The sequence below is a fragment of the Chenopodium album genome, chromosome 5, assembly GCF_948465745.1.
Source record: "Chenopodium album chromosome 5, dcCheAlbu1.1, whole genome shotgun sequence".
Taxonomy (NCBI): Eukaryota; Viridiplantae; Streptophyta; class Magnoliopsida; order Caryophyllales; family Amaranthaceae; genus Chenopodium; species Chenopodium album.
Window position 1 is genome coordinate 13209433 of NC_137838.1, and position 13082 is coordinate 13222514.

At 32.3% G+C, this 13082-nt stretch overlaps 2 protein-coding genes across 3 annotated transcripts; one reads left to right on the forward strand and one right to left on the reverse strand.

The window, feature by feature from the left end:
- The first annotated feature begins 2079 nt into the window (after positions 1 to 2079).
- On the forward strand, positions 2080 to 8038 carry LOC145630478 (signal recognition particle 19 kDa protein-like). Of its 2 annotated transcripts, none has more exons than XM_081682738.1 (4): positions 2080 to 2231; positions 2378 to 2562; positions 2720 to 2819; positions 7638 to 8038. In XM_081682738.1, exons 2-4 carry the CDS (start codon positions 2386 to 2388, stop codon positions 7769 to 7771), a joined length of 411 nt encoding a protein of 136 aa, XP_081538864.1. In that variant the 5' UTR covers positions 2080 to 2231; positions 2378 to 2385; the 3' UTR covers positions 7772 to 8038. The 2 variants fall into 2 exon arrangements, with proteins under 2 accessions (XP_081538864.1, XP_081538865.1); XM_081682739.1 differs by having other exon boundaries at positions 2087 to 2231; positions 2367 to 2562.
- Positions 8039 to 8135: 97 nt separating this feature from the next.
- LOC145630477 (1,4-dihydroxy-2-naphthoyl-CoA thioesterase 1-like) lies at positions 8136 to 12662 on the reverse strand. Its single transcript, XM_081682737.1, has 3 exons — positions 12419 to 12662; positions 9767 to 9958; positions 8136 to 8559 (listed from the first exon to the last, which is right to left on the reverse strand). Exons 1-3 carry the CDS (start codon positions 12608 to 12610, stop codon positions 8407 to 8409), a joined length of 537 nt encoding a protein of 178 aa, XP_081538863.1. The 5' UTR covers positions 12611 to 12662; the 3' UTR covers positions 8136 to 8406.
- Positions 12663 to 13082: the final 420 nt, after the last annotated feature.

The following is a 13082-nucleotide window of genomic DNA, read 5'->3' on the forward strand; positions in this document are numbered from 1 at the left end:
CTTCGGCTTGCTTGACACATATAAATATGAGGCGTTTTTTATAAAAAAAATTAAATTTTGACTTCAAATCGAACTCAAAGGGCCAAAATGACCCCCAATAGAGCAAGTTTTGGCCCAAAAATTGATGTTTTAATTTTTTAAAATGAAACATTTTATTTAGAGGCGGTGAAATCTAACGCTTTTTAAATTTGAGGGGTGATATTATTTTATAATTTCATAAAAAAAGGTTGGTTAGCTTTAAATAGGCTGTTTTGAGGGGTGGTTATTCACAATTTATCTTAGTTCATTTTCAGAAATCATCAAAAAAATAGAGAATTTCGAAAATTAATTATGAAATTAAAAATAGATTTTCAAAAATTATAATACTTGTAATTCATTTTTGAAGTTAATAAATGAATTCTAAAAATTAGAAAAATAATTTTTGATTAATTTTAAGATAAGAAAATAACTCAAAATGAAATTCTATGTCATAAATTTGGCCAATGAAAACACATCACTTATGAAGTTATGATAATCATTTTAAAGATGATTATTTTAGAATTGAGGATGTCAGCTTTGTAAATTCCTTTGGTGTTGGTAAGTGAAAAATCATTATTACCAATTTGGTCTTCACTCGAGCTAAGAAGGAACGCTCATCTATACTTAGTATTTAAAAACTATAACCAAGGGAAACACATGTCTCTATCCTATTGCACTTCAAAATCTCTTTCTCTAACCTAAATGCCACATGTCCTCTTACACTATTAATTAATTTTTTATTACACTATATTTTTTTAATTCTTTCATTAAAATTATATGCTTCATCTTCTATATACACTTCATCTTCATCTCCCCTCTTCAATTCAACCTTTTGCTTTTCTCTCTTTAATTTTAACCTCTCCACCTTTATTTAATCCCCATTTTCAATTGCAATTCCAAAAATTAAATTTCTTAATCATATTTTTGATCACACATTATAACCATAATGACTTATTGATATTTCCTAATTCATCTTTCAATGCAATTTTTTATGAATAACCCGTGCATTGTACGGGTCAGAAGACTAGTTATATTTTAAAAATGGTTGCCTGTACAAAGAGAAAGCAACGAATGTTGCTCATGACACCAAATAATGCTTGTTCTAGTGGTATTGCCTAGCTCGCTAAATCGGGCCAGGAGGACCTGTGACTAATTTTGGTCCGCTAAGAAATTCAATTAGAGTCTTGTAGATATAGTTTACAATGTTTGGTTAATAGTTGTATTGTTAGAAATCTGTAATATCGATTAATGACATCATTAATTTACTTAAGATGAAATCTTGACACATGTAGGTTACTTATCAGCCTTACCTCATCAATCTATACAAGCAACAATTTATTAGGGACCAAAGTTTACACCTACATACCTTCTAGGTATCTACAAATACCACTCTTTAACAACAATAAAAACATAAAATTATTGACTTTTACAGATTATATAGGGTATTATCGGATCGGCAAAATATAACAATGAAGGTAGACGTCAGCTGCAGTAGTAGTTGTCAGATGAAGTAGTAGATGTTAGTTGTCGTTAGCTATGAATATATGTAATTAAAATATGAGTGTTCGATAAATAAAGTAGCGATTGAGTAGCTTTTACATATAAAATCAATGTTTTTCCCCCTATAATTATACATTAAATTTTCAATAGCTACATACCTCTAATGTTCAAAAACTAATGTTTTTAAGTTTTGATAAAAGGTATAGAGAGGTTGTTATATACATCCAGGTGTACGGTACACCCACTACATCCAAAAATATTTATTTGCTCATTTGATAATAAAATGAGTCATAATCATTGAAATGAGCAAATAATACCCTTAGATGCAGTGTACGCTCTGGTGTATATCATAATTTATACCTCTATCACTAAACACTACTACCACCAGTCCATCACGACATTACCAAACACTAAAAAATTACTGCCGAATTCGCCCATAATCACATAATAGACACCTACCATCTCTAAACACAAGTACCAGTAAGGCAGTAAATTATTTTGACTAGCAAGATTATTAGAGTAAATTTTTTTCAACCAAACAAGCCGGAAAAAATTGCAAAATCTCTTCCGTTAGAGAATCGGACACCTATACGCCTGTTACGGAATTGAAATTAGAAGAGTTAGAACACTCTCAGGTCAGAAGTCCATTGTTTTCTCTCTCATACGATACTTCATCGATCCAACCGGAGTTCATTCTACATTCCCAAATTCCTGTAATTTCCTTCAATTTAATCTCATTTTTCTTTTCAATTTAATCATCGAAATCTAATTGTTAGTTCTTGATCAAACGAGCTGATTTACGATTATCTGTATCATTTTATCAATTTCCTAAAGTTTGATCGAATTAGGGTTTTTACAGAAGAAAAGATGAATGACGAATTGCCCAATGTGAAAAAGTGGGTGGTGTTATACCCAGTATACATCAATTCGAAGAAATCAATTGCCGAAGGTCGCCGAATTTGCACTACCAAAGCTTGCGAAAATCCTACTTGCGATGAAATTGGAGATTGCTGCAAATTTCTCAATCTTCCTTATCACAAAGAGGTTTGATTTTTGTTTTTAATTTTTGTTTTTCGTATTCAATTTTGGTGTTAATTTTGTCAATTTGTTTGTGATTATTGGTTTTTGTATCAATTTTGGTGTTAATTTTGTTGATTTCGTTGAATTTTGTTGGCTGATGTATGTGATATTGTAATTGCAGGCTGAGAAGGCGTATCCAAGGGATTTTATGCAGAGAGGGAGGGTGAGAGTATTGCTAAAACAAGAAGATGGGAGTTTATGTAACCCTGAGATTTCGTCGAGTAAGAATTTCTCCATTGTGCCTTTTGTTAATCGTATTTTGGTTGCTTATTGTATTGACTTTGTAACATGTAATGTGTTTTTCGTGTTCGGATGTAATTCATTCATTGTATGTGGAAATCCCGGTTGAGAGGGTTAAGGCTTTAGACAATTGATGGGATCATTCTGCTTGGAAAATATGGTGTTAATATAGAATTTCAATGACATGATTAATCAATTATATAGAATTGAGGATGGGTGTGACTGGCATTCACACTTGCTGTGGTGAGATGGATCTGTTTGAAACAACTTGAATACCGATGTGGTGGTGTGTGTTTGTATGTAGAACAATGGGCTTGTTTGAGGATCGTGAAGGTAGATAGTGTGTGTCTTGATGGACCCTTAAAGAGCTGAGATTAAAGATACAATTGAATTTACCTTTAAGTTGAGATCAAAGGTAGATAGTGTATGTCTTGGCTAATGGAGTATATTAGAACTTGGATGCTTTTTGTAGGTAAACAGGCATCTATTGTCAATCTTGTCATCCTCTGTGTGATAGTTTCTTTGTTGTACTACTGAGCCATAGATTTAGTGCTCCCATTCTACCATTCCAAGTGTGATTGTGTGAATCTGCTAAAATTTGTTGATGTCATGATCTTTTGGCCAGTATGGTTTTAGTGTTTTACCTCTATTGACAAACAAACAATAAGCATGTGGTGGACTTGGTTTTATGTGCTCTATTTCCAAACTTTCATTACATAGTCCTGGGCAGAGGATAAGTGATTTATTGGGTGAATATTTGAAGTTCCATGTTTAGGTTATAATTTCATACACTGTATACTGAGCACTTCTTATGTATTTAAGGGAAAAGAGTTAACTTTTTGGGCTCTGAATTAGTGAATTGCATCTGTAAAGTCTGTAATCCATCTTATACAATGTGATCAGCTTGACAATTTATTGTTGAAAAGTCCTAGAGGACATTTTAGCAAAACTTTTGTTCCTGAGGTTGGAAGTTTAGGGATAGGCTTACCTCATGTTTTTATACCATTTTTTCTGATCAACTGCTATTCCTGATTATCTGACCAAGTGACCAACTGCTTGTTTAATCTTTTGAAGATTGCCCTTTTTTTTTTTCCAAAAGTAACCACTTTTATATATGTATATATGCCATCCTACTAATTTTCATACATAGATGTCCAATGTGAATTTATAGCCTTGATTAATTGAGGTTATTAAGGGAAAATCGTCTGCTTTGGTTTGGGCATGTAAGACGGAGACCCGAGGGTGCACCGGTACGAAGAGTGGAAGAGTGGGACCATGGAGGGGTTAAACGAGGGAGAGGGAGACCGAAACCGAAAATGACTTGGTTGGAAGAAGTTATGAAGTATATGGACTTGCATGAGGATGAGGTTTTGGATCGTAAGGGCTAGAGGAGGAAGATTTTTGTGGATGACCACACGGAATAATCAAATTTGGTTCATGTAGCTGATCCCACTTATGGGATTAAGGCTTTGATTGATTGATTGATTAATTGAGGTTATTAGTATTCCATTACCAAAAAAGAAAAAATCTTGTATAACTTTTTGTTCCCAAAGAATATTCCTGTTGCTTAAAATTAAAACTTAACCTACTCAACCCAAGTGATGTGGACCTTAGCAACCTTAGTTTTAGAAAGCGAGGCGTTAGAGCTGGGGCCTTAGCTTTGTGAGATGCAAAGGCGTGCGCCTATGCACTTTTTTCTAGGTTGCTTCTTGCGCCTTATGCGGTTATGCCCTTATGTGGTAAGGAAAAAGTAGCTAATATGTAAGATAATTTTCTTAAGTAAAACAACCTGTGACTTTGTGACATTCAGATATACTTTAATATTAGAGGAGAGACCCAATCCCATTTGAATAACCCTAGCTATGTATCTTATAGCCCATTCACCTTTTCTCATAATTCTTTGTTTTAGATTTTTTTTTAAAATAAAAAAAAAAAAACTTATTAGTTTTTACTATACAAAAAATGTCCTTACCTAGATAAGGCATGTGTCTTTCCTTGCACCTAGGCTCCAAGGACTTTTACGCTTAGCACAATCTCATTCTCACGTTTTTCTTTACATCCCATGTGATGTGGGCCCTATCATCCACTTATCTTTCAATGAAAATTTTACTCTTATTTCTCCACTATTTATTAAAAAAAAAAAAAAAACCTATCCCAGTATCCCAACCCTACTATAACCCTTAATGTGCTTTCCCAAACTTAATAGGAAGTTTACTTGTAGACAATGAGTATTAACTAAGTTTTTAATCTACTCTATAGAACTTTCGAGAGTCTCATCGATCCCATTATTTAGAAGATATCACCATGAACCTGCTCCATTTTGTAGTATTTATGCTTCGTATTTGTTTAGTCTTAACTTAAATCTGTCAGTGGTCTAGTATGCTTTAGATATTTTCTATTTCAGCCGGAGCTTCGATATCTAAGAACTTGGTTGACCCTTTTAATTGTTTTTACAAGTGACAATGCAACTCTATTCAAGAGGTATTTGACATGGTGATTGCCATTTTGATTATTCTAGTTCTATACTGTACTTATTTGGACATTTGGCGTATCTTGGTCTGAGTTGTATTGGGAGAGTTGACATTTTTTGAGTTTTTGCTCCTATTAATCCCAAGCTAGAGTGCTTGGTAATGTCAATTATTTTTGTTCAGTGATTCCTTCTTGGGATCACATGTTCTTTTGGTTTTTGAATCCATTTACATTTAAAGATACCTTTGCTTACTCGTCCCCTTTGAGTTTGCAAGGTTCTTCAACTTCTTTTCATCTAACTACTGGTTTTTGTTGCTTGTATTATAACAGGATATATACTCATTAAGATCAACTTTAATGATTAAATAAAAAAGAAAGCCCTGTACTAAGGAAGTGTACAATAATCCCACTGTTATGTGTGTGATGGGTGGTGGATAAGGTGTAACGTTATAATGATGTTGCATTTCTTATGAATAATTGCTAAAGTGTGGACGTATGTTCTTAAATAACAATTAAAAAGAGAGAATAATGAGACAAGACTCAAGAGCGCTATTTTGAAGGTCTAGGGGCTCTTTGATGGCCTTAGTTTGAGGACCAAGGTGATGCAGAGCTTTGCATGATGGAGGATGATATCATTAGTTCTGGTCCACCTTAAGTAGCAGAGATAGTATTGGTTGTGTGAGCCTGTGAGTGCAAGTTATTGTAAGATGAACCAAAGAAATGGATTAGGCTAGTGAAATTAATTTCAAATATATGCTGTGAATTTCTTGGCTTAAGGCCCTTTTTGGTACCAAATTAATAAAGGAATGGAAAAGAAAGGAAATGAAGAGATGGGAAGGAAAAACCATTTTAATTTCTAATGTTTGGTAAATGTCAGTAAATAAAGGGAAGAGAAAGGAAACATCTTATATTTTTATTATCTGGCCAAATCCCATCAACCAAGTTACCAAACAAAGCCTAAAGGCGTGTCAATGGTGTCATACTGTCATGTCACAAATGCATTCTATCATTTACATGTGTAAGACATATTTTGAGATTCTCTTGTACCTCCTCCTCCTCCTCCTCCTCTCTCTATGAACAATCTTGTTTAACAGTAGGTTAGGTTATCATTTTTATAATGTTCCACACCCCCAAATTAAAGTCCAAATTTATCCAAAATTCTTGTTCTCTAATAAAAGTCTAAGTACAGTTTTTTTTTTTTTTAATCCACCAATCCTCACGTCTTTTCTTATACAATTTCAATCATCCAATTCACCCAAATTCTTTTCATTCATTTTTAATCAACCAAACCCCTTTTTTCATCTTATTAAAAACATGTGTAGAAGGCAAGTGAAGCTTTTATTTGGGGATGAGCTGAGGGGTACCAAAGATTAACAATATGTTAACATTGTAAGCACTTGCAAAAGAATCTGATCTGCAGTTAAATGTTTTGATGGTTTGGGATATGTGTATTTTGCCACACACAATCTGTTTCAGTTTGACTTTTGCATTGGAGTTATAATCATTTTTGTGCTGATATACATCAAATTGCTGTACATTCCAAGAATAAATATAGTACTTACCGTTGTCTAACATTGAGCATTACAAAGATGAGATAAAATTTCCTCAACTTCTCAAGTATGGTCCTGCTGTTGAGGTTGAGGTTGAGGTCTGGATAAAAGCAATTATCTCACAACTTGCCTTGTAATTATTTGATTTTTCTGTTTGAAAAGGAAATCTTCATTTTTGTGGTTTATGTTGATGTTTTGGATGACAATAGCATGATCTTAAAAACTTATTTCACCTGTAAATATATTTGGTATAATAAGTAAAAAAAAAAATTGCTTTAGAAGATTGGTATACAATATACATTATGCTGGACTGCACTGATTCGGCTTTCAACATCTATTGGCTTAGCCTTACAGCGCTTGCTATTCCTTCACTAAATTTATCGGTCTTTCTGACTATTCAATCCACTATAAAATCCTATTTACAGATATTTCTTTTGAACTGAGATAGTCTTCAACTTTCTTGTATAAAAGTTAGGAGCACTTTATCTTCATTTTCCTCCCACTGCTATTAAACTGCTATGCTCTGACATGGGTCACGATGCCAGAGTGGTTTTGTTGAATGATAAGAAAACATAGGGTACATATTTATGTGCCATCTTACAAGCAGAGGAAACTATGCTGGGTGGAAGAATGATTATAATGAAAGTTCGTCCCATGTGCATAGTTTAACTATATTCTTGCTGGAATATGTCGATTATGATATTTTCCTTTTACATTGAAATTACAAATGTAAAATTTTCAGCGACTTATTATCTTCACTTTTTGACTGCCGCTGTACAGGAAAGCATTTGATGTTGAAAATTGCAGAAATGGTACCTCGTCATATTGGAAGAACTACAAAGAAGCAAGAACCAACTTCCAGCTCTAGTAATGCACCTGCAAAATCTGGCAAGGGTGGGAAAAAGAAAAAATAGGTCTAATTCATTGCTTTACCAATCCTTCTTGTTCAGCTTTACATTAGAAAATGAACTGTAAGTTGCCAGTTCATATTTGTGTTAAAATGTTATGAGTATTAGAAATTTAGAAGCATCATGTTTATCATCCGGTGATGAAATTCCAGTTGATCTTTGCGATGTCTTTTGCTTATCATGGATCATTTCTGCTAGGCTTTTAGCCAATCACAAGAGCTCAATCTTTTCCAGAATTTTTTTCTATATACATGTTTGGTTTTTCTGTCAAGGGAGTTCTGTTTTACTTTGGATGGTCTATTTTGAGTTGTTTTTCGCATCTCTAAATATGGAGACCATTGTTAAGAGTATGAGTAACAAAAGATAGATCTTTTGAGAAAGTATAGCATAATAATGTAATAACTTCAGTCAATATGTTTAAATCATTGTTATCATCTTTAAATTACAAAGTCAGAATGATCCACTCGTCCAACTATGTACCATCCCTCAGGCAGGGGATCGGACGAGAGATCATAACAATGGCGCAATGCTGCAAGCCTTCTTGTGTCGTGTGAGTTGGGAGTGATCTGGGTTTAGACCATTTATATATACCAACATGTGAACTTCATCGTCTACAGTCTGTGTTACCGATCACTTGAAACTCATAACTTGGCATATTTTCGAAGATGTTTGTCTGCATCCTTTGCATGTTCTGGTACAGGAAGGTTGCAAATCAGAGTTACACGGGAAGATGATACCAAGGATTTGCTCTCTGAGTTGTTGGAGTTTGTTTTCCATAGTTGCACTTCCCACACCTGAACAAATGCAATGGCGACATATTTACCATTAGTTACACTTGCATATTTATCATTTTCATTTTAACTTTTACACTATTTTTATACGTAGTAAATTATTTTGACCACTATTAATAACTATATTTAATTAAAAACAATAACTTGTAGAATATTTGTCATTTGTATAAAATTTTACAATTAACTAATCTAAAATGCTCTATTTTTCAACTTTTTACAAATTAGCTAGTTAAGCTCAATAAACTCGTTAAAAAAGCTCTTTTACCGAAAAAATCAAAATACTCCGTAGCTTTTATATGGATTCCAGTATGAGCTCTCTAAACTGGTTAAATTAACTCTTTTTTTTTTTTTTTTTTTCAAAATTCTTTCTTGTTTCACAAAAACATTAAACACCCTCCAAAATATCAGAAGGGCACTTAGTACCATTATTGCTAGACGAATGAGGATGTTTTATTTGCATTATACAATTGGTTGTACCATATAAGATAATTTACGTGATAATTTACGTATGAGACTATGACATGTCGATAGCTAAAGGAAGATTATTCATCGATCTTTAATTTGGCTTCATCATCAATTTAATTTGCACGTTACTAATAACAAACAAAGGTCGTGTTCACAAATACATTCGTCACTTTCATTGATTGGAAGATGCTAACATGTCAATAAATATTCCCACACCTAACCTCAAATTCTCAATTGGTAGATGAGGATGGACTTAGTGGACCTCCTTAATTTTCCCATCCTAGTTAATGTTCAACGTTTTTTATCATCCTATAATAAAGACTTAATTAAAGAGGGTGGTAGTATGGTAGGTGAAATTTTGCCTCTTATTAAAATGTATCTAAATCAATAAATCAACATCTACCACTAAATATAATTATACTACACTATGAACGTTTTATAAATTTCTTAATACATCAACATCTTATACTACTATTCACCTAATTGTCAATACCCTCAAAATATTTATTTTAAAACTTTGTATAGATAAGGACTCTAAATAGACTAATGATATTCCCATTGTTTCAAGTTAAAATAAGAGATAGGACTCATAGGAAGTTAGATCAGTTGACTAGTTCTTCGACTTTACAACAAGTCATTGAGATATAGTTTGCTTCATATAATCAATCATACGGTATAAAAGTTGGCCCAGAAGGTCACAAGGACAATAACAAAAGCATAAAAGAAACAAAAGCATAAGAAAGACCTGAATGGTACGGCCAAGTGTGACGGGAACGGCCTCCGCTAGAACTAGGTCACCTAGCTCGGCCCGCTTTACATGGTTGATGCTAAGGTGGATTCCGGCCACTCGCTTTAGCCCACTTGCTAAATGTGCTCCCATGCTCGCCAATGATTCTGATATCAACGCCGATACTCCTCCATGTAACACCTTGAATGGCTGCGTATCCATTAATCGTTAAAGATGACTAACTTATTGAAACTTATAATCAAAATTGTAAGTACTCAAAATTTGAACTTATTTGATGAATTAGATCAAGTTGAACTAACACCTTATAAAGTTATAAGCCATTCATAAACGGTAAATTATTAATAATCCTATACTCCATCACCGGTCTAAAGTTAATGGTTATTGTTTTATGTTTATACCATAATTTGCGTGTATTCATTTTTATTAACTAACGTTTAACTCACTAATAGGAGTCTTACCTTACATCATATAGGTGTAAGGATCGAATCTTACCAAGCAATTTGATGTAACGAACTATTTACTCCATCAACAAGATAATTTAAATGGGAAAACTTTTTGGGACAGATAGAGCCGCGACACTCATATATAGAACCGCGACATTTGGGGTATGGCCTAGCTTGCCATGCCCAGGTATCTCTTTTAGTTTGGCTTTATATCACAATTTTAATTATCGGTAAATTTTAAGAGGGAAAATATGTAAATAAATTCGCATGCATAAATGCTAGTGTGTGTATATATATATAATTGGCGTAACACTATTTATAAGTGTTTAGTTAAGCTTTTATTCCCTTCGTTTTTAAATACTTGCTCCACTTTCCTTTTTGGCCGATTTTAAATACTTACTTTATTTCCTTATTTGAAAATCTTATACAATACTTAATTCATTTCTCTCACCGAGCCCAACATTAAAATAAAAAAAAATTATTAATTTCATATTCTCTCTCCTTTAATTTTCTCAACTACTTTTGCTTTTTACAATTTTTTATTTTTTCCCTTACCCCACTATTTTATTACTTTCTCCAATTTCTCCTAAAACTCCACGCATACAAAAATGGAGCAAGTATTTAAAAACGGAAAGAGTAATAAGATAGGGATTACTTGTATTATGGTAGCTTAGTCCTCCGTATGAAAGTAACAAACAAGTACTTGTACATTATTTAGTTTGTAACTTTGTACCCCACATTAAACTATTAGAGTAGCAAGTAATATTCCCCAACTTGTCAAACTAACAATGTGTCAGTAATGCTGCATCAAATTTCCTAGATATAAATTTGACAATTGTAAAGTAATTTCAAGTGGAGAGTAATTATAAAATCATGTAGTAGGTATAAAGTACAACCTCCATCTTCAAAAAATAATAATAATAATAATAATAATAATAATAATAATAATAATAATAATAACATAATAATAATAAAAATAAATAAATAAAAAAAAACTTATTTGCATTGTGCACATGTTTTTAGAAAGATGAATAATACCAAAATAATGAGATGATAGAGTTTGATTCATTATAGGTGAATGTAAGTGACAAAATAGTGAATTTTTTTTTTATTATAAGTACAATAAATAGTGAATGTTCATTTTATAAATTAATTTAAATAAAGCTTTATTATATTATCTACAAAAAAAATTGTCTAAAAAACTAAAGGTTATAATAGAATGAATTAAATAATTTGAGTAGATAAGATTAAATATGACTTTTAATTTTTTTTTTGAAAAAAAATATGACTTTTAATTAATAACTAGAAAATTTGACTTGTTAAATAAAATAAAACTTTTCCATGTATGTATGAACAAAAATTTTGGGTGAAATAAGACATACTCGTATTTAATTATTTATGACGAACAGAGTATGATATTTAATGTCATAAAGGCTTATGTAACATCTCCTTAAAATTTCTTATGAGACGGAGTATTTTAGGCCACAAAGAAATAAAAAAAAAAAAAAAAGGATTGCTAGCTAAGTATATCAATATATAAACATGGTATAATTTTGGAACTTTGATCACCAAAAAAATTAATCAATTCAATTAAATATCAGCTAATTAATTAACTACTACTCCGTATATTTTTATAATAAATATAAATTCAAAGGAAAATTTGCAAATTGCAGCCATTTAAAATTCGTATTTTGCAATATGCAGCCAAAATTTTTTTTGCAAATTGTAGCCCAAAAGTTCTTGTAAATTGTAGTTCAATTCAACTTTTTTATCGATTAACATGTCAAAAATTCTTCGTTTAAGGTTTTATGGATCATTTTAGTCTTTAGGGGTCCGAATTGAGCTCGGAATTAGCAAAAAAAAAAAATGTAAGTTTAAATGGCTGCAATTTGCAAAATATGAACTTTAAATGGCTGCAATTTGTAAATTTTCCAAATCCAAAATACAAAACTGAAAACAGTTGGATTAAAACTTGGTAAGAAAAATTACCGAAGTATGGTATTACTATGTTACGTGCCAATTTTTTCTTAACAAAGTACTAGTTGTATATAAAAGTAGCAACTTTTTTAGAAGGACAAATAGAAAGAGCCCATAAGAAAGTATCAGCTGAATTATTGCTGAAACTGTCACTCCTAATTTAACCAATTTTTATACTACAAAATCATCCACAAATGAAAAATATAAATCAAAAGGAAATTAAAGTTACCTGGCAACATTTGTAGGTGACAAGGAGACGCCCGGTGACTTTAGCGGGAGACACTTCGTCGATTTCGAACCCGATTGCGTGGAGTGGAAAGTCAAGCTCCTCCGTCTTCGATGACGAAGACGGGGATGGGGATGGGGATGGAGATGAAGAAGAAGATGATGAAGGTGAAGGTGAAGGTGGTTGGTATTCCATTTGGTTTTTTCAGCGTTGGCCAACTTTGGAACTTTTTGCTTTTGATTATTTATGATAGAGGTTGTTGTTATAAAAAATATAATGTTATTATGTTGTGGGTGTAAATGTGTCATGGATGTGATGGGAGTTTTTTGGTATATTGTGTGTTTTTTGTTTGGTGCATCTTTTTCGGTAAATGTATAATATCCTAAACTTTCTTGTATTTTTGTATACTTGTAGCTAGGTAACTCGACCAATGTTTTTTTTTTTTTTTTTTTTTTTTTTTTTTTTTTGTCCTACCAAGTTTACGAGAGTTTAAGTTTGTCTGCATTTGAATTCGATACTGCAAAAAGGGGGTTGAATCTATGTTTCTTAGTGCCTAATTTTCGCGGAGTATATTACCGATTGTTGCTAGGAACTTAGACAATGCAAAGCGGATTTTATGAGGAAACCATCCAGGGTCTAACTAAAAGTAAAACGTTGACCTTTCAAG

Excerpts from the sequence above, each read along its gene's own strand:
- LOC145630478 (XM_081682738.1), top strand. The coding sequence starts at position 2,386 with ATGAATGACGAATTGCCCAATGTGAAAAAGTGGGTGGTGTTATACCCA. Across the intron at positions 2,563-2,719 it reads ATCTTCCTTATCACAAAGAG|GCTGAGAAGGCGTATCCAAG; the intron begins GTTTGATTTTTG and ends TTGTAATTGCAG. Across the intron at positions 2,820-7,637 it reads TAACCCTGAGATTTCGTCGA|GAAAGCATTTGATGTTGAAA; the intron begins GTAAGAATTTCT and ends GCCGCTGTACAG.
- LOC145630477 (XM_081682737.1), bottom strand. The coding sequence starts at position 12,610 with ATGGAATACCAACCACCTTCACCTTCACCTTCATCATCTTCTTCTTCA. Across the intron at positions 9,959-12,418 it reads TCACCTACAAATGTTGCCAG|CCATTCAAGGTGTTACATGG; the intron begins GTAACTTTAATT and ends ATGGATACGCAG. Across the intron at positions 8,560-9,766 it reads CACTTGGCCGTACCATTCAG|GTGTGGGAAGTGCAACTATG; the intron begins GTCTTTCTTATG and ends GCATTTGTTCAG.